The following is a 20,527-nucleotide window of genomic DNA, read 5'->3' on the forward strand; positions in this document are numbered from 1 at the left end:
GCATTTTTTTTTTTTTCAAAACATATGAACGAGGTTCTACTGTATCGGACATTCAGTGAAGCACGTGACGGAAAGTGTGGACCAATCAGACTGCAACGTAAAGGCTGGCTTCCCGTAAGCTGTTTACAACTGTTGTGGTGGCAACTGTGGCTGCTTTGGAACGCAGTTTAAGGTCACAGTTGCTTTATTTTGCATGTAATAAACATTGGCGTAGGTGCATTCTTACCATCTGTTTTGTTTAGCCAACGTCACAGTCTACCTCGTCTGACCACGCGATATTCTCTAAGTTCAGCTGCGCAAAATTTGTCTAGAAAATTCGCTCCATGGAGGTCGGCCTTAATGAGGCAGCATACTAGACTCGACACCACATTTTCTCAGTTGGATGGTCGCAAGCCTTTGGAGTGGAAGGTGCTGTGATCTGAAACACTAATGCTCGTGGCAGCTTTTTTTCTGTTAGACAATAATAGTTCAAGTGCTCGCATCAATAGATTAGATGATTCTTTCCCTTCACCCTCGCAATCATGTAGCACTAGAATAAGAGTCGCTGTTGGCCAGACAAACACAAGATTGCGTGAACGTATGCATCCAAACTCATCAGAACGCCGCCCACTTTTCAACAGGAAATAGCAATTGTACAACAAATAGCTGTCACTGCTCGTCTCAGTGCCAATCCCCTTCTATTAATGCCTCGAGGCCTCTTGCACTTTGCTGGAATGTATCTTATACCCGTCACATGGAGAGCCATAATAAACTAACTACAGTTACTGCCGACCACGGTTACTACTAGCTACACAGCAGACATAACAGTAGTTAGTCATCTAACCACGGTTATCACAAATTGAGCTTTGCAACCTCTGTTCCTTTCCGCAAACCGAGAACCAGGCAAGATGGTGGCTGTTCTGAGTCCAAACTGTTTAGCCAAAAGTTCATTAATGTGACAACACCGGCACTAATAATCATTTGGGGAATCGTTCAGCTCACTGCGATCGAACAAGTGAAATTCTCGAAAATTCTGAAAAACATTATTGATGTGGATAACGGGCTGTCACATGCCGAAGTACCACACAACACAAAACAGCCTAGTTCTGCAGAAATCGCACACCACGAACATTTCACACTGCCTACGCGATAACACTTGCACTAATCAGAGGCACACAAAATATTGAAAATCAGGCAGAAATAAAAGCAAAACAGCGAAGCAAACAATGCACTGACTTACTGGCTGTTTGAAAGACTCATTTCAAATTCCACCTTGTAATGAACACGACTTGGGTACAATTTCATGCTACTGTTTGTTTAGCGTATAGTTAATTGTTGGACAAATTTACAACTCAAAAATGTTACTTTATTATTGGTAGCTAAATTTGTACTAAACATTTGCTCATATGATTCTGTGATCCCATTTCTTTCCCTAAATGAGTACATGTAGCAACGGCTAACTGACTTGCTGAAACTGTGGTTAGGTGTTACTATTAAGGGGGTGTTAGGTGTTACTATTAAGTTACTATTAAGTGAACGAAACATTTGTAAACTGGCAACAAGGTGGAAAAAGTGTATCAGTAGCTGTTCACCATCATACTGGTAAAAGTTGCATTACCCTAAATCTTGTTTTTTCAGTAGCATGCCTGCAAACGCAGCAATTACTGCCCCTTAACACTTGAAAAGGCAACATGCCTATTCGTCACAATTTTGATCTGCATAATGCCATGTAGGAAGTTTGGCACATTGTGAGCAGCAGCAGCTCTCTTTTTGCCATTATCACTTACTGTAGTTAGGTAGCCTGAGGCCACTTGAGCCACTACTAATAGATGAAATTAATATAATTGCAATATCTGTTTATGGAGCCGATTTACACAGTCATAAACTAGGTGATTGTTTTTAAAGAATTTACCAATGAAGTAGACTTTCTTATTCGAACCAGTTAATTCAACTTATTGGATAACTCGACTGCAACCAAAGGTACCGACCGGCACCAATGTATTTCTATAAGCCCAACCTTTCGTTATTTATTCCCTAAAATTGACCTTTGCAGGATAATTCAAACTTGACAGTCAGCCTGGCTCCTATGGTGATCCCAATAGTGACCCCTTGGTGGCAGAGTCTGTCTTAGTTGAGCTTAGGGAACAGTGAATGCATTTGAATACATGTCAACTCTCGTCGAAAATGCCTATTTTTGGCCCACTCTAGCAAGCATTTCAAGAAGTAACCATGGCTCACAATGTTTGGTTATAGAATTTACCAGATTCTAACTCGTACCTTTACTTTAAAAAGAAAATTGGGCCAAAAACTACCTGCACGGTGCAATCCAGCACGAAACCAAAACCACCTTCTCGACATTTGTGTGCTTTACTGCACAACACTAATGTATTGCGGCAAACCTGACTTTAGGAAGCTTGCCACCATTGAGCAACACCTTACACCCTTGGCATTTTTCTTGTTAAGAAATTGGATGCGCGTTAGATTTCTACTTTGCTTAGGAGCTTTATTGCAACAATTTCTACGTTAGTTTTCTACTTTGGACACATAGAAAGAGATTGTGCACTTAATTCGAGAGCATGTTAGATTCAGGCAAACAGAACGAGGCCTTTTTTTCTACAGCTTGTTTAATTCAACCCGCCAGATAATTCGTCAGTCCCATCAGGTTCAAATTAATGGAATCCGACTGTATTTGACAATTAAACTCAAAAACATGATATGTACACTAATTGCCATTAATGCACTATGTATGTACACTATTGCACTATGCACTAGTATTGCACTAGTACACTATGCACTATGATATGCACACTATTGCCTTTTAAATGCCACCAATTCACTAAAATTGCTTTAGTGGTTGCCTGACAAGAGGGCTTCTCAAAGTGAACAGTGAAATTGCGAGTTGGGCCCGAGAAAGCAAATTCGCAAAAGAATGATGGCTACTGGTGTTCAGACAAATTGTAACGTGTAAATTCATGGGCGCCGATGGCAACACGAATATGATAAGCATTTTTAATCCCATCAGTAAGTGAACAAACGCAAACAATGAATTATGACAACGTGGGTCTTTTGCAAACCCTCTTTTTCATATCTCCGTAGATGGCTGGGCTATTGATGGGCCGGCAGATTGGCACGCTGACCAAAGCCCTTGTCCAGGCATTGGCCACAGGCATTTTCTTCCACGTCACCTTCATGGAAGTCCTGCCGCCCAAGATGAATCGGCCGCAGGAACGCATCTTCAAGGTCACCTTTATGATCATCGGCTTCGCCCTCATCACCACGGCCGACATCACCTCGAGCCACATAGCCGTGGCCTACGCGTGAAGAGAAAAAAAAAAAAGCGTGGCTCAAATGAAACAATATTTATTTTGTTCCACACGTGCCTCCTGTCCAGTGCAAACAAGAGGCCCGGGTTACAGGAATGCGGAGACTTGGCAGACATTTATGGCGCAAAAGCAACAAGGGCTATGACGCACCAGCTACAAGACACGATAGACATTACTACAGTAAAAGCTCATTTTTTGAATTTCAAGGGGCCATTAAGCCAGTTCGAATTGAACAAAATTCAAACTAACAAAAGTGAGAAAGAAACGGACGCGTCTAGGACCATGAGTACAGTGTAATAGAACGGTGCAGTGCAGCGGGTGGCACACACTGCATGGTTTCGGAAACGTTGCCGGTAACAGCAGCGCTGCGATCAACCACGTCTGTGCTCGCTCCTAGAGTCTAGCCACGCTCTTGAGAACATGGGCACTTTTGATTGCAACTGAGTCCCATGCAGATGAACTTTTTCAGCTCGATAGAAAATTGACCGCCGATGCAAGCATCGGGCGATCACCCACAGAGTTGTCTGAATAGACCAATCAAACGCTCACCTCATTCACAGGTCACTTTTGTTTGCTTGAAAAACAAATAACATTGCCTACACTGACCGGCTTGTCCTATCTAATTGGCTCACAAGAGGCGAGGAGCACGCTCAAGTGGAGAGGAATTCAATGGGGCCGAGCCACTGCACTGAAAATCGGTAACTGGATGAAGAGGGTGGGGCCGGCGTCTGCGATTCGTCCGCTTCCATTACTTAGCTTGTGGTGGCTGGTCGAAAATCGCGGTGGCATGCAACGGAAGCTTAAGAATGCTGCTAAAACAGATCCTCAGCAAAGAAGAGTTGGCAGAGCGAGGTCGTAAACGTGCCGAAAGTGCTCGAAAACTTTACACGACCATGCAAAAAGTTTGGTTATACGCAAATAAACCCATGCTCTCCGGCAGGTGCGAGTAGCCAGTGCATGAGCAATCGGCGGCAGCCATCTTTTATTCCTTTTGAAACTGGGCAGCCTGCGGCTATTCAGAAGAAAATTCAGTTTTGTTCAGCATATTAATTCACCTTTAACGTGTACACGTCACTTTGACGCGGTGAGTTCTTGCAGTTTTATGACGTCGCGTGGTAGGTAGGTGAAGTGGGTGCAGCCAGAAAACTTTTGACCAATAGCCAAGGGCTAATGGTGAAAAGGCGTTGAATCAGAAATAACCATTTTTCTTTTTGTTCGGTCAAATGATGCATAATCAGTGTGTACACGTCGTATCAGAAGGGGAGAGATCGCGGTTTTCGTGACGTTGCGTGACAGACAGGTGGAGTGGCGGTGATCCAAAAAAGTTTTTGACCAATCGCGGAGGGCTGACTGCAGAATTGGAATAGAAAGGTTTGGAATAGTTTTACGTTATAGCACCCCAGCATCAGGCTTTTCAGCTTCCAGAGCTTGAGGGCGCAGACAACGGCTCTATGAACATGAGTGAGCAGACTCAGATTGTATATAATCGGAATCGAGTGACCATGTGACAGGGGGAATTAAATGTAGGTAGTCCCCACAACAACGAAAATAAGTTTAAAGCAGCTGCATTGTGTTTGTTCTCTCCTTGGCACACCTTTCAATAGCACATTAGGTGACACTGTAGAAAGAAAGAAAGAAAGAGAAAACTGCGCTAATGAATAACCTTGCACAGAATCAACCAGACTCAATGCTGCTGATGTGGCCTAAAATGTTCCTGAATTGAAACTCAGCAGAAGAAACATTCATGCACAGATTTAAGAAGTCACACACACCCACAGAAGCAAATTATTCTGCAGAAGTTGCTGAAATTCAGCTGTAGAAATCATGCTTTGGCGAGCAGTGTAAAGGGAGACTCTGGCAATTCTTCAAGGACAACAGATCTGAATGAAATTTGCTGAGTGTGTTCTTCTGCATGTTTCCGTCATTTCTTGAAAACGTGAGGCTTGAGAGTTGCACAGATTCTTTACAAATGTATTTCGTTAGTTCCCTCGAAACTCCTGTCTTGCCTACTCTTCAGCTACTGGCCACATTGCGTTATGACGTAAAAGGAGGCATACGCAAGGCATGCTGGGAATTAATGACAGACGACAGGGGCGAGGAAAGAGCTAGTGCTTGGCGTGAGCAGTTGGAAAGTTACGTTCTGTGTGGACGGGGAAGAGATGGGAGGCAAGTGGTGTTGGGCTGTTGGTATGCACCAACTTCGGCTTTCGCCATCCGCACAGATGGTTTGAGCCGATGTTGATTGCATTCAGCCGAGGTTAAGCTTATCACAGCCTCTGATTTTGTGCGTCTACTGCTGGCGGACCTGAGCGACTGAACCTGAAGCTAAGGCTGCCAACTCGAAGGCTGCCAACCACACTTGCTGGCACCTCCCTAAGTTAAATGCCGCTACATACATGGGTGCATTTTTACTTATCGTTATGATGATTCATTATTTGGCTTGAGGTGCACTGTTTGCTCCGTATCCCAAATGGGCAGCAAGCAGAGGCCGCCTTCGATAATGTAGCATGGGCGCCTTGCTTAGCTGCCAACGATGTGAATACCGACATCGGTGCTCCCATGAGAAAACTGCGCATTCTCTACATGAATGATCATACTGCCAATGTCCTAATCTATGTCTACGTTACGGAACACATCAATTGTGTGCCTGAAGAGAATACTTAGAATGGTAAGTAGGCAGCATCACGTTACTCCCACACTATGGTCTCTCACTCGCTACTTTTGAAGGTGTGTGGTTGCTCATATCACCGTGACTAAGAGTGATGGAACGATGCTTACATGCAGAAAGTCTGTGTGTTTTGCTATGTTCTGACATTAATTGATGCCATTGATGAGCAGCTAGCATTATCTCAAGCGAACAACAAGTGGCCACTGTACCTGCCGATGTAAACAAAGGCACCAGTTGGTGCTTTCGAATGTCAGTGGCATTCTTGTGGGATACAAATGCAGAAAGTCATGCTCCGCATCTTATAGGCAGAATGCAAAGCACTTCTTTGAGGAGCTATAAAACGCATGAAATAGCAAGCAGCACGTATAAAATGAGTGGTTTGGGCTACCCTTGGCCTTCTGAGTTGCGGCATGATATGTTGCGCGTGAGCGCTGACTCTCGTGGTGGTGGGTCGAATGCGAACAGCGATTCGTGGCTGTTAAACTCTTCAGAATCGTAGCTGTCACCGTTTGACAGATTCGGAGAGCTGGTGTGGCTGGCATTAGCTACATGAATCAGCTGGGCGTCTACCCTTCGCTGGTTTCGTTCGCCCCATGGGCTAAACCTGTGTGCCTTGCGTGTGTTCCCCGCTGGTGTACCTCTCGTGATGCCACACGAAGAGATTCGCTCGGCTGCTTGGTAAGGTTTCGGTTTCGTTGCTGCACTTTTTTGTTTAGTTAAAATTATTTTTGAACTTGTGGAACAATTCTAGCAGACTTGTGACGGGGGTCTCAAAGGAATTTAAACATTCCATTACAATGATATGGTAAAAAAATTGCTGGAGTTGCCCTTTAATAAGGACAGCAAGTCACAAAAAGGGCACAAACTCATGGTCTGTGCAATCTGTAACTAAATGCTCACTTTAAATGCATCTCAGAGTAAGGGGACACACAAAACAAGAGGCAGTAATGCTCAGAACATTGATGCCTGGAATAGTTTTCCACACTAATGCAATGACAGCATTACTATTGTAATGGGCACAAGAGTAAATTTAACTGTATTCCAAAAGTGCAGCCGTTTGCATTGCTTCAGCAAATCCTAGTCCCCGTAACAATGAAAGTACAGTAAAACACCATTAAATCGTAACAGCTTAAACAGTAGTTTTGTTTTAAAATTAGTAAAGTCAAATCGCCGACTCAGCCGCCCTTGAACATAATGTGTTTTGTATCTGTATAAACCATACCAGTTTATTGTGTATGCATCGATTAGCAAGTAGTGTGTCTACTTTTCGTCGCGCAATCACGGCGGTGCATCGTCCCCATCGGGCGGCTCGGCAGAACAACAAGCCTCAGAGATCAGAACAATGGCCTCCAAGTGAGCTGTGTTTGTGTGCGAAGCAACATCAACATCATTTCGGCACCGTGCATGGCCATGCCCATGGCAGTGCCAAAGAGTGTTGTGGCATCGTGCCATATAAAAAATACTCGGTGCTCAGCATAGAAGAGAAATTTGACATTGTTCATGCTATCGAACATGGCATGAAGAAGTCGGCACTGGCACGCGACAGCGATCTACTGTTGACTATGGCGTGTGGCATTTGGAATGCGAAGAAGCTGCTCGGCAGCGCTGCTGCAACCGCGAAATGATGTCGGCTACAAAGTTCGACTTTTCGCCATCGTTGCCTCTGTTATGGCCGAAGTGTTGCCTAACGACAGTGATAAGGACGACACGGAAAGCGACAGCACGGGCGATTCAGGCCCGACAATGGCAGAAGCTGCGCGTTATGTCAGCCTCATGAATGCAATCGTTGTGACGTGAGCTGCAACCCGCAATGAAAAAGGCGCCCCGCGACTTCTACAGCGCCACCGCGCCCGTGCACGGAGCGCCAACGAGGAATCTGCCATGCAAGTGTTTGCAGAGAAGAGGGGGCTGGCTGAAATGCTGGCTCGCAGCTCCAGTAAGTTTGAGGCCGCTGTCGTCGCTGCTATACCATCAATGATAAGAACTTGTCTGCTGCTGAGTTCCATTCTTCCGTCAAACTTCAGTAGCCATATTCTGAACAACTTAGATGTCATCCATGCTTTTGTGTTAGCGGTGTATTCTGCTGGCGGCACCTGAATGTGTTTAAAAGACTGGGACTTGTGTGCCTTCCCAATCACAAATAGCAGAACCTTTTACATCCCGGCCATATAGGCGGCGATCAACACAGTGACACACTCTTTGCTGCACTTTCCACCAACACAGCTGTCCCCTTTTAAGTGATGGTCATATCTGGCTGGAGTTTGAAAACCATGCTGTCATATCAATGTTAAAAATGTCATTTGGCGAGGGAGCTGTCCAGAAACTTCTGCAAGGCGCTGCTTCTCCGCATTGCGCATGTGTTGGCATTCACTGAATTCGCCTTGCCAGATACTGTGCGGAAGAAGAGGCGATGCCTTTCCTTAAAACAATGGAGCCAACCTTCTCCGGTGACAGTCTTGGACATCCAAGCGCTGGGTGAAGTCGGCCGCTTTTGTCATGATCAAGGATCTGCTCAAAGCAATGTTCCGGCTTCTCATTTCTTTGACCTATGCAATCGCAGCACTCTCAAGTCGAGGGTAATTAGGTGAGTGTAGCGTTTTTCGGCTGCAATGTATTCGCCTTTGTACGCGTCGTTGATGCTCTTTCTGTTACGGATGTATGCAGACAACACATTCCACGGTGTGCAGTGTTTCTTTGCAATTTCAAGCTTGCAAGCTGCCTTCACTTCATCTACTTCCTGCAGAATCTCTGCTTTCTCCTCGAGTGGACCACTCCCCCACGATAGTTTGAAGAACTATCGTGATCGCTTCCGGTGCAGCCCCTCAAGAACGTGCTGGGCCAGGAGGCATGAGCCTACCAGGAGACTGGGCATTCTCATGCATAGCTTCTACACATAGGACTGGCACGGAAGCGCCAGTCCTGTGCACTCGCTTTTGTTTTTTCTGCGCTTCTGTTTTACTCAGCTCCAGTCCCTTGTGCTCGTCCTTGTTTCTTATTTGCTGTTTTCCCCCGCACCAGTCCTGTGTGCTCATTCTTGTTTTTTTTTTTTTCATGCTTGTGTTTTCCTTCTCAACTGGCCTCCCCTTTCTCAGCCGATCCAAACCGTGGTTTCACATTTTATAAGAATGTAGACACTGGTGCAGTTGAGTCGTTCTCACAGAGGTGAGCACAACACCTGCCTATGCACCTATGGGGAATCCCCCCTTTTACAGACAATAGAAGCCGCTTAAACGTGACAAAACAATACTCAGACGCAGACAGGCACCAGAGCTGCCACACCGGGTAGATTCCTTCAGCATCCCAAAGACTGTGGCTAACAAGAACATGAGGCGGCATGACACGCTGATGACAAGCTGATGGGCATACTTAGCGAAATATATTTGTTTTCTGTGGCTTTAGAGATTAGCTATAATGCACCAAAGCATGCTTGCTGAATGCCTAACACTCTCACCACCATGCTGCCTCCATGATTATTATTGCCTAGCTCACGTGACTACACAAATTAAGTCTCGACACATCGTTTGTGTAAATTTCTGGTGAAATATTGTTTCTGCATGATCATGCACAATTTGTTAGCCAACAGAACTGTCATGGTAGTATGCAGGATTGTTTTCAGTGTTAAATTGTGGAAATTTCAATTTACCTAATCAGCTCTGCAGATATCCACAAGGTAGAAGTGTTCTATGATAGAGAAAGAAAAAATAAGAATGCTGTCACTCGCTAGAGAGTAGCACAAAGCTACAAAGTTCTGAAAAACTAATTTACTATGCTCAGTGTTTGTGTGCTTTAAATTGTCAATTAATTTCACCTCGCTGTGTCATCCACTGGCTTCCCTGTTAGCTCAGATGCTAGAGCGACTGCCCCAGAGAGGCACTAGTCCCAGGTACAATCCCCAGACCAAGACAAGTTTTTCTTTGACAACAAAGCTTTCTTTCCGAGACACCTGTATAGGTTTCCTTTATAACTTCATGCTACTCTCGTAGTGGATGACAGTTTTTCTCTTTCATCAAATCTATCTTCCTTCAACGGAGCCGTCTAACTGCAAGAACTACCAAGGAATTCTGGTTTAATTATGCAACAGGCAAATTGGGAATGGCCAGAGCAGCAAGCAACGTATGTACTGTTCTTGGTTCTCCTTACCACACAACATACTGTCTTCAGTCCATTAGGCTGATTCAATGCAAAAATTCGTTGACAAGCTGTTCAAATGCACAGAGGTGCATGATGGGAGGGTCCTCCTGCGACAGAAAATTTCGACACCTCTGGTGCGGTGAACTTACCCAGAAATCAGGACGCGGACTCCCACTCACAGTGAAACCACAGGAAGCCAAACAGTCGTTCATTCATTCAATCAATCAAGATAAAAGCATGGGGTTTAAACAGACACTAAAGTGAAAAAATGAATTAGACTGATAAAGTATTACTTGATAATTGTATTTTCATTGATTCTGCAGGAAAAGGTTAATTATTAGGAAAAAAAGAAAAGGTCCAAGCTGTATATTTTTAAGTTTTTAGCCTAAACTACAGCCTGTGATTTCAACGTCACAAATTTCGAAACGTTTTCTCACACTTTTTTGTGTGTGAAAAGCTTGCCCCGTGGCATAGATGTTCATTTAATTGAAAGCGTAAAGACCCTCTTTATGCAGAAATCGCATTAGCAGCTTAGCGAAATTGTCCACAAGTCCATCAGCTATAACTTCTTTTGCCTAGTTTAAATATATTGCCATGACCACACACCTGTTTCAGGATACACGCAAGTTTTACTAACGATGTTTTACTTTGAGACACAGAGCGCACAAGCAGCAGAAAACTTGCAGCAGTAGAGAACAAATAGTTTTTAGATCACAGCGACTACTTCAGCGACTCTACTGTTGCTGTTTTGGCCTGCTTCAGGAACTCGTCTGTATAAACGTGTTTTCAGCAAGTACCCACCCCCCTTTGGCACATGGCGTCTGGTGTTACCCTAAGAGCACAGTACCAGTATAATCACATTTTCATTTTGGTATGTGTTTCTTGCAATCATTCTCCACCATATCTATCAACATGCACTAAAATTTTTCAATACATAACAGAATTCATATTTTGTAAAACTCAGTGCAACATTTGTAAAATCGCAAGACAAGTCCCCATTAGTAAACTTACAAAAAATCCGGGAGCGGCGGCAGCTACGCAGGCTGCGAGGACCTGTATGCTAGTCACCCAAGACCTTTAATTATTTTGTTTGGCGCAAAACAACGGACACAAAAAAGACGACAGGACGTTGTGCTAAAGAAAGTAATTATGGATTCGCGCCAACTAGCCCGCCAACGCATTGTCCTAAGACCTTTCTTGTAGCAAAACGATTCACGTACCTGTGGCTATGCAGCGGCCGTGAGTGTTCGCGTGGCCATCTCAAGAGCGCCTTCCTTTGTCTTGTGGCCACCGATGAAGCCACTGGAGTGGACAAAGATGCAGCCGTCGATGCCACTCACCCGCGACAGCTCCTCGTCACGCAATCCTCGCCACTTCTCAGCAAGGAACACCCTGCAGGGGTGGAACCACCGAAGGGTCACTTGAAGGGGCGTTGCAATGCTTGCTGAACATGGTAAACATGTGCAGCTTTGCAACTAGATTGGACAACTTTTGAGTGGACGAAGTCTGAACAAGTAGAGGGGCAAAGGAGGGAATTTTGCAGCAATAGGTTGATTATTAACCCCTTAACGTACATGGGACGCATGTGTCCTTGAATTTTAAACACATCTCAATACACATGTTTTGCCCCTACAGACCTACTGAGGGCAATTACTGAACTAGTTAGCTTCCGTTACTGAAATATTTTATTCCGGTTGACAACTCTACGACAAAACACTGACGAAAAGTTAGTGGAGTCACGTGACACTGGGGTAGTTTTCTGTCAATGAATGAAGTACTTGTTTTGCACATTTTTCTAATCTGTGAAGGAAGATAACGTGTGGAATATAAAGTGCCATGATCTAGGGTTCTTCACAAATCAATATTGTTCAATCTAAAAGAATACAAAATACTTTTTTAAGAAGAAAGGGAGGGGCCATATGTGTCGCAGTGTTCCGTGATGGAATGCTGGATGTCAATTCGCGGCGTTCGCTTGGGGGTGGCACATTTATGTTCTAATAGCCACTTGAAATGAATAAATTTATATAGCTTGTGCCTTTACAAGTGGGCTGGTTTATTTTTGATAACAGCTCTTATTTTTCAAAAATATGGCAGGAAAGCAATGCCAATTGCTTGTATCGGAAGAAAAGATTCTATTAGATTTTGTTTGATGACAACGACAATTCAGCCTGCTTTCGAGCTTTACAAGGAAGACTTTGACAGCGTTGGTGCAGAAATTGATGCATAACACCCAGAAAGCTAGAATATGCAAAGCCAAAGAAAAGGCAAAAGAGAGAAGGTGTGTTAGCCTAAAATCTCGCAAAACTGCTCCGAAAAACTATGTGTGCCATCAAAGGGTCATTGTAAGAAAACGTACAAAACAGCGAATCAGCACTAATTCCCTCATGCAACGCAGGGAAATAAAGAGTATTCCCCAGTGCAAATAACTGACGGATTTTACAACACTAAAAATGTTTTCTGTTGTTAGGAAGCTGCCAGAGCTTCGTTAAAGTGCTTGTAAAAAAAAAAAAATCCATATGCGGAGGAAAACTGCAACGTATTCATAACATCAGTGGAAGAAATCCAGGCATTTGTAGTTGTTAACCTCCTGATGAGCTATCACCTGTCAGCTCCAAGGTAACTTACGAAGTCGACTGCAAGTCATAAATAAAATACTACATTCGAGTGTTCTTTGAATTCCTGGACATTGGAGTAAACATTGTCTACATCATGCACATCAAATTGCAAGATAACTAGACCACTATGCCTGCTCTGACATTGCTGCAGTTCTGCCAAGCAGTCGCGCAGGCTCTTATCAAAATTTTTTTTGAACTGAGAACAGAGCACCTACACACACTGCAGCTGATGATGCACGTTGCATGTTTGCGCAGCCAACTGAATTATCCGCATACTGTAGGTACCGCTTGCACCTAAAGGCTACACAGTGGCAGTTCGACGACCTTTTATGAACTGACATCATGTAAATTTCAGACAATGAGCTAAAACACCTCTAATTTATTCCATAGCACGCGACAACACATGCTGTTGCAGTGGTGTTCGAGCGCATGGGCATGCATGTTAAATTCATCTGTGTGCTTAAACTTGCATGTGGACAGAAAGCTCAAAACTGCGTGACTATGTTTGTGAACTGAAGACACGCATATCCAATATAATCTGTGTGCCTTCCGGCGGCTAATTGGCCCAGTCTTCTCAAATGCTTTTGTGCTTTTTGAAATTTGCACTGCTTTTGTCGCCGTTCCCTCTTTCCACATAATGTGGTTGTTTCGGTTGGTCCTGCCGACAGACGAACGTGCACACGTTATGGCACCGACCACTCCCAATGTTTCGCTGGATATACCGAAAGTTAGAAAAATCAAATACAGGGTGTCTACCAAGTCGACATTTCCAAATTCCCTGACTTTTCCAGGTTTTCCCTGAGTGTCCTTGCAAAATTCCCTGAGTGATGCAGAACTATGTTTAATGTCAAGACGAGCTGAAACCATATCGCCCAATGCTGTCACTCTCTAGTAAGCATATAAAAAAAAACTTTAAAGAAAGAAAACGACTTAATCCAATTTGAATACTAAGCAGTATTGTTCATGTTATTCAAAAAAAGAACAGGAGGGAGGATTAGTAAAATGCACAGTAAATAAAATGTCTTTAAAAAAATTGCAAATCGAGTCGGACATTCTTAAATACGAATAAAAAAGGAGATGCATCCAAAAGCAAATATTTTCGAATATGAGCTATTTCTATCAACTGATAGCAAGATCAGTGGTATGAGGCCTGAACTTTGTCACAATTGAGATTCTCTCTCAACAGCTTGTAAGTCAACCTCAACTGTCCTGACATACTCTCAGCCCACGCACGACGTCCCAGTGTTGTGTTTCACTGCTTTAAAGAGTTTATTTTGGTTTGGATGAGGGACACTTGCATTTTGGCATCAGCCAACACTTTGTTTTTTGAGCTCAAGCTCCTTCAAAACGGTGGCAGCGCGCTTCCTTTCCCATTCATTCCTCAATGCGTAGGTCCTTTCTGTTCTTGTACTCTTTCTGCCATTCGTTCACCCCACGGACCATTTGAAGCATCTTCTTGGTCAGTTGCACAGTCCACGTCCGAGTTTTCGAACCCCTTCGGGGCCGTGAAAACATCCGAAAAATTGGCCAGTTCGAAAAAAATAAATGCATGTCATTTACTGCCCTTAAGGGCTCAAACCGCCATAGGCACATTTGAAAACGCTCTGAAGGCCTGTCGGTAGACGTATTAGGCATATCGGTGCGCGTACTGTGACAGGAAATACCGGGTCCAAGCGCATAATTAAGGAATACATACTGTGTCCCGTGGCAATAGCCCCTTCCCACGCTTGTTATGCTTCACTGCAATACCTTAGCGTATGCTTCACCAAGTAACATTTCTGTACGGAGGCAAAGCTGACTTTCGGGAACCGGCATTGCGCAACGCACTGTACTTTCCAAGCTTCTAAGCCAATAGCGAGGACCGCAAAGGCGGAGTCCGTGCCATTGCTGACAGCAGCGAATTCCTTCAATAAAAAACACGGCACCCAACGGCAAGAAGCTTCATAGCGAACGTAGAAGCAGCTAGGCATAGCGTTGCCGCAGTGGTGACTACGGCTGCCAGCGGATCTGCCTGCGAGCGCTAGTTTGAGGCGGCGAGGTCATCAAAATGGCAGCAGTGGTGGCTTTGATTAATGCCGTTTCGGACCTGCGGTCACGCCGAAACGACCGGAAAATAGGACGGCGAAGAGTTCTTGAGTCCGAAATTTCAGACGTTCTGATACATTGACTCTATGGGGTACGTGGTGGTCCCGCGAAGCCGTCCAAATTATCGGGAATCCGGAAAGTCGGTCGTTGACTGTACACTGGCAATTCCTCCAGCCAACGAGAGGACGTCAAAGACGATTCATTACGATTCCTGTCTGTTACTCGAGCCAGCATTACCACAACTTTCGAGCCTTTCAATAAAATGGCAGCTAATTTTCCCTGATAGAGGCACAAATTCCCTGAGTTTTCCCTGAGTTTTTCCAGACTACTCAAGATCCCTGAGAATTCCCCGTTTTCCTGGTTTTCCCGGTTGGTAGACACCCTGCAAATGGTATATATTAGATTCGATTCAGTGTTATTCGAGTATTCGCACACCACTAGTATTTTCCCATATCCTGCAACAGCCTCCATATGGACGCTAGCAGTGTGTATGAATAAATAATAATAATAAAAAAAATCTCCATTCTCTGTTCCTCGGGCGTATCATTAATTCCTTCCCTCTCTCATGAATCTTGCTGGGCTCTCACCGGCAGTCGAAGGAACCAAGTGCCACCGGCACACCCTGCACCCGCCAGCTGCCACCCTGGTCCTGGTACAGGACGAATTTGACCTCGCCAGGGATGGAGAGCTCCTCCTCTAGGGTCAGCAGGTGGTCTTTCCAAGGACAGCCACCGCGCTCCAGAGTCAGGACGGTGCCTGCCTCGCCAACCTATTTTAGGAGGACAGAAGCACGTATTACCGAAATGGCATGCGAGAATGCATTTATCACAGTTGTACGTGCGATAGAGCAAGACTCCTGCTGTCATAATCACGAGTTAATGATATCTTAGTTGAAATCAAGGAAAAGAAATGGGCATGGGCAGGACACATAATGAGGAGGGAAGATAATCGATGGTCATTAAGAGTTACGGAATGGATTCCAAGGGAAGGGAAGCGTAGCAGAGGGTGGCAGAAAGTTAGGTGGGCGGATGAGATTAAGTTTGCAGGGACAACATGGCCACAATTAGTACATGACCGGGGTAGTTGGAGAAGTATGGGAGAGGCCTTTGCCCTGCAGTGGGCGTAACCAGGCTGATGATGATGATGTCATAATCAAGCATGCCAAACTTTCATGCGTGTTGTCATGTTGTAGTAATGATGAAGAAGCACCAGACAGTGTCAAAACTGTGCATTACGAGTGTAAATCTTTATTGGGTGAACTTGTGCTGCCCAAAGAAGCAAGCAACACTCCAATCAGAATAACAGTGACGAGCACAGCCGTCAAACTGGATCCATGGGTCAAGTGCGCTGGCAATTTATAGACGGCTCATCATACCTCCCGCTGTAATCGCTGGTGCTGAAGTAGGCTCGAGAACAGACACCACTATTCACATAACGCACAGTCTAATATGAAGTGAGTTTTGGTGTAGAATTGGCAACAACAATTGGGGAACTTCAAATACATTCAGGAGTGTCCAGGGCTGAGCAATAACTTCGTAACGATGGTTAGCAGGTAACGAAACGGTCACTGGAAAAGGCTAAATTCTCATTACATCAAGGCAGAACCGCACACAAGTCTAGTACTTCTTAAATTTTTTGCAACAACCTTTTGTCGCTGCTGCAGAGCCGTTTGGACAAGTTCACGGGCAGGCAACCACGCAGTAGCGTAAAAACGCACACGCTCCAGGAACTCTTCACCCGTGAGCTTCATGGCTTTCTGGAACTGCTCCTGCGATGGAGGAAGACATAACATTAACGGTTAGCAAAAAAAAAAAAAACATCGCCCAGGGTGTTACTTTGGCAGCATTCTTCCCTTTCTGTTTCAATTTTTCATCATCACCTGGTGTAACACACAGCCAATATAAGCAATAACTGTAGCACTCGAGCCAACCCTTGAAGGCAGGAACAATAAAAGAATAATCTTCATAAACTTTGGCCCCTATTATGATTACAGTAGAACCTCATTCATACATAACGGGGGAGGGGGAGAGGAACAACATGCAACCTGGTAAAACGTATGACCTGAAGCCACTAAAAAATTTGTCAGACAACTGTATTCGACATCTACGTAATGCTACTCAACCCACCTTTCAAGCAAAGCAGTGAAGCTCAGACTGGTACTATACTCTATCCCACACTTAGCAGGCAGTGCCGCGAAAGCTTCGCAAGTGACGTGGTCACCGAAGTCTCACTCACTGTGCATGGCAATGTGGCTGTTTTAGAGCTGCTACACTTTCTGTGGAATAATTACTTCTTATATTGTAACCGCCTCTTTTGGACATAGGGTTGTGTTGCATCAGGCCTTATTTGTGCACTTTGTTCTTCCAGTGTGCTACATAATGTAATTTGGTCGAGAGCACAAGTGGTGCATGGTGGTCACAGTGGTCTCGGAAATATACCGCTCCAACTTTCTCAGTGGTAAACAGGTTTCCATCAGTGACACCTTTACCAAAATAATAATTTCAGCACATATTGTGACACAGAGAGCTTTAGAATTAATTTTCCATTGAATCAATTGACATACATCAAACATGATTTCTTGATTACAAGTCGCACCCCCTACTTTCTTTTTGCGAGTTTTGAAGAAAAAGTTGGTATAACATAGTAAGTCACACCGGTATATAAGACACGACTGTTTTAACTAAGCTGGCATAATTAAACAATGCACGCATGTGAATTCACCATGAAATGCGGAACTTACCTAATACTTGAGGACACTAAATCTCCGTAAACAAAATTTTGTGAGCCACAAATTCTACCATAAAAAAAACTTCTCAGCCAACACTCCTTTTGGGCTTAGTAAAGCAATATTTACTACACTTCACTGAAAGCCATCAGAGACCTCGTCCTCCAACGCACTGTCTAAAGCTTCAGCTGCTTCGGGCAGCAGCATCGCTGGGTAATCATTGTCAGCCTCTGAATCATTTTTATGAGACGTAGGCATGTCGCTGGCATTGCCACTGCGGTGTGGCGTGCTTGGGACAAACACACAGACAATCGCGACACGCCTGAACCAGCCTGAACACACGCACACAAAAAGTGAAGTGGTGACAGGAAGCTGGAAGCACTGCGACTTCTCGTGCGGGCAGCTGACGACGACGCTAACCAAGTGGTGCTTTTTGTAACTGTTACTGTACCTAAGGCATCACAATGTCACAGTAAAAAACTGTGGTACCCTTTGGTTATTTATTGTGCCAGTTTCGTGGGTTTAACTTTTTTCTTTAAGAAAAACCGAACTATGACAGCAAACTGTAGTGTGGCCTCCAACAAGGTGCCACCTATATCACAAGAACCATGCTGGCAACCTTCACTGCAGCTACCCTACTGCTGCCGTCGTACTGCCTGTACGGCAAGCCCTAGTAGCTGACATTTGTACCAATGGCTGCTCTACTGTTAATACAACAAATACAACATTCAGTTTCTTTCAGAATTCGCATACTGGTCGTGGCAATATGCATGGTTTTATGCGTACTTAAGTCCCACTGTTGTAGAAGATGCACCAGCGAATATTTTGGAAAGAATATGAGACTTATACACCAGAAAATACATATACCTTTCCTTCACCTGTTACGCACTATTTTGGGCCACGAATGCGAGCACTGCGAGAAGTCTCTCTAGCCTCCGTAGTGTTCCCTGCTGTGTATGAACCAGAGTATAGAAACTACGAAATGTACTACACTTCATTTCCCTTGCCTCTTCTTGCTTGCTTAGTTGTTAGCATATCCTTCTTTGCCATGCATGTCTCGTGGTCTGCACTAACTACAGTATTGCCCACTGTGCCATCAAAAACACATGCATAGACACTGTCGCCCTCAAGAGTCTGCGTGGCCTATGAAGCCCTGCACAAGTTTCCAAGCGCAACCACGGTGCAATGACAGAGTGGTTAGCGCGTCTGGCTCCCAAGTGCATGTAGCCACAGGGACACGAGCTCAAACAAACACACAAAAAAGGAGAACAAATAAAAGTGAAAAGATGAGCGGAGACAGCAAACCCACTTTCAAGATGACAAAATATTCAATAAAATAACATGCTGCTAGACAACAGCAATTTGAGTGGCAGCAGCAAAAATTGAGGCAATGCATTTTCCTTTGGACTGCGTAGCTCCCTCCAGGCATCAATCAATGCTGTTTGCTGATAATTCAGTTTAACCACATTTCTTGCCTCTTCATAATGATAAATAAGTGCACGGCTGTACAATGGTTTAAGAATATTCAAATCAGTTAATCAGAAATCTCTACAGGAACATCAGATATGAGGATGTCAACTGCTTCATCTCTAGAACACTGGGAAAGGACTTATCCAGCCAGTTGAAAGACATGCCCGATGTAACACATTGTGAAAAGGAATGTAAGAACTGAAACTACGGCATGACAACGTAATGGCACGAAGAGCAAACCAATTTTGTTAAAAACACCTAACAGGCATTATTCAAACTTGCAGCACAGGTCCAATCAGAAGTTTTTCAAGATGTATGGACACATTTTAACCATAATTTTATTTTTATTCAGTGCTTCTATTTACAACGCACCACCATGCCATGCACAATTGTGTGTATAGTGCCTGAAGGTGATAGCTGCCAGCAAAAGCCCGAATACAATTTAGGTCCAACCACAGAGAGAGAGAGACTCACATCCAGTTTGGGGTTCGGTTCATTCCAAGGCGGGTTCAGGTGCGCCACTCGGGAGCTCAGGTTTGTGTTTATTCGGTACCTGCAAAGAAGCCCAACACGTAGTAGCCCAACAAGTGGCAGCACATGATGCAAACTGCACTGCTTCAGCCTTAAGTAGACCACAAAAGTTAACATTCACAAAAAGAGAATAAGCACGGGGGGGATTGCACAATTTCTATGAAAAGAAGCTCTGATGCACTCTTCACCAAAGTTCAAACTTAGCAGTGACACTGATCAGGCTATTGACATTCTATATTGCTGTAGCGACAGTGAAGAGGGATAACCACTTCTCAAAGGAAAGAATAAAGAATCAATCTTTTGTGTGAACTTGTTCGATGAGAGCAAAGCAACACAGACAAGTGAATGACAGTCAGCAAGCACAATTCACATTTGTTGAATATGATCTCATGGGTAAAGTTTACCTGCTATTTATATACGTGCCACCATATATTCAGAATAAGCATTTGCACTTGCATAGATTCACTTGAAATTGTACGACACTATTCGCATTGTGCATGCAATCTGATTAGGCATGTCTCTTGCCCTATAGAACATGTCACGAAGTTAAAAAGATTGTCAGATATGGCCAGGACAGCTTGTGCTATTTCCTGTGAAACACAGTTATGAGAAAAAGGCAGAACTACACATGCATGCAAATAAAACCCTAAAATCTATTGCAGGTGCGTGTATTTTAATCCCAATTACATAACCAGCCTGTACAGTTTTAGTAGTGACTAAGCCGGTGTGACAATCATATTGGTTGCTATACATGTTTTAATGATGCACTGACACTAAAAAAAGAAAAAAGGATATTACAGTTGAGTGCCTCTGCAACGAACGCCTCGACAGTGAAGTGACCTGTATAATGATGGAATAATTCTGTCCTGGTTCTAATGCGAGTTGTGCGGTGCGCGACCTTGACAACAAAGTGATCTCTAAAATGAATGATTTTGGAGGTTCCAAGCATTTGACTGTAATCCAAAGCTTCCACTTCGCAGCAGTCCCATGGAGGTTATGA

General features: G+C 44.2%; 1 protein-coding gene across 3 annotated transcripts in view; it reads right to left on the reverse strand.

Moving 5' to 3' along the window:
• Window positions 1–2,974: 2,974 nt before the first annotated feature.
• LOC126517368 (MYG1 exonuclease) overlaps window positions 2,975–20,527 on the reverse strand; it is a 238,680-nt gene continuing 221,127 nt past the window's right edge. For all 3 annotated transcript variants that reach the window (XM_050167080.3, XM_050167076.3, XM_050167075.3), the window contains exons 5-9: window positions 19,471–19,549; window positions 16,447–16,569; window positions 15,389–15,570; window positions 11,322–11,493; window positions 2,975–3,290 (exon numbers count right to left, since the gene is read on the reverse strand). In XM_050167080.3, the coding sequence (XP_050023037.2) occupies window positions 11,328–11,493; window positions 15,389–15,570; window positions 16,447–16,569; window positions 19,471–19,549 (550 nt within the window). In that variant the 3' untranslated portion in view covers window positions 2,975–3,290; window positions 11,322–11,327. The remainder of the gene's footprint in view (window positions 3,291–11,321; window positions 11,494–15,388; window positions 15,571–16,446; window positions 16,570–19,470; window positions 19,550–20,527) is intronic.

This window comes from Dermacentor andersoni, chromosome 11 (genome assembly GCF_023375885.2).
Source record: "Dermacentor andersoni chromosome 11, qqDerAnde1_hic_scaffold, whole genome shotgun sequence".
Lineage (NCBI taxonomy): Eukaryota > Metazoa > Arthropoda > Arachnida > Ixodida > Ixodidae > Dermacentor > Dermacentor andersoni.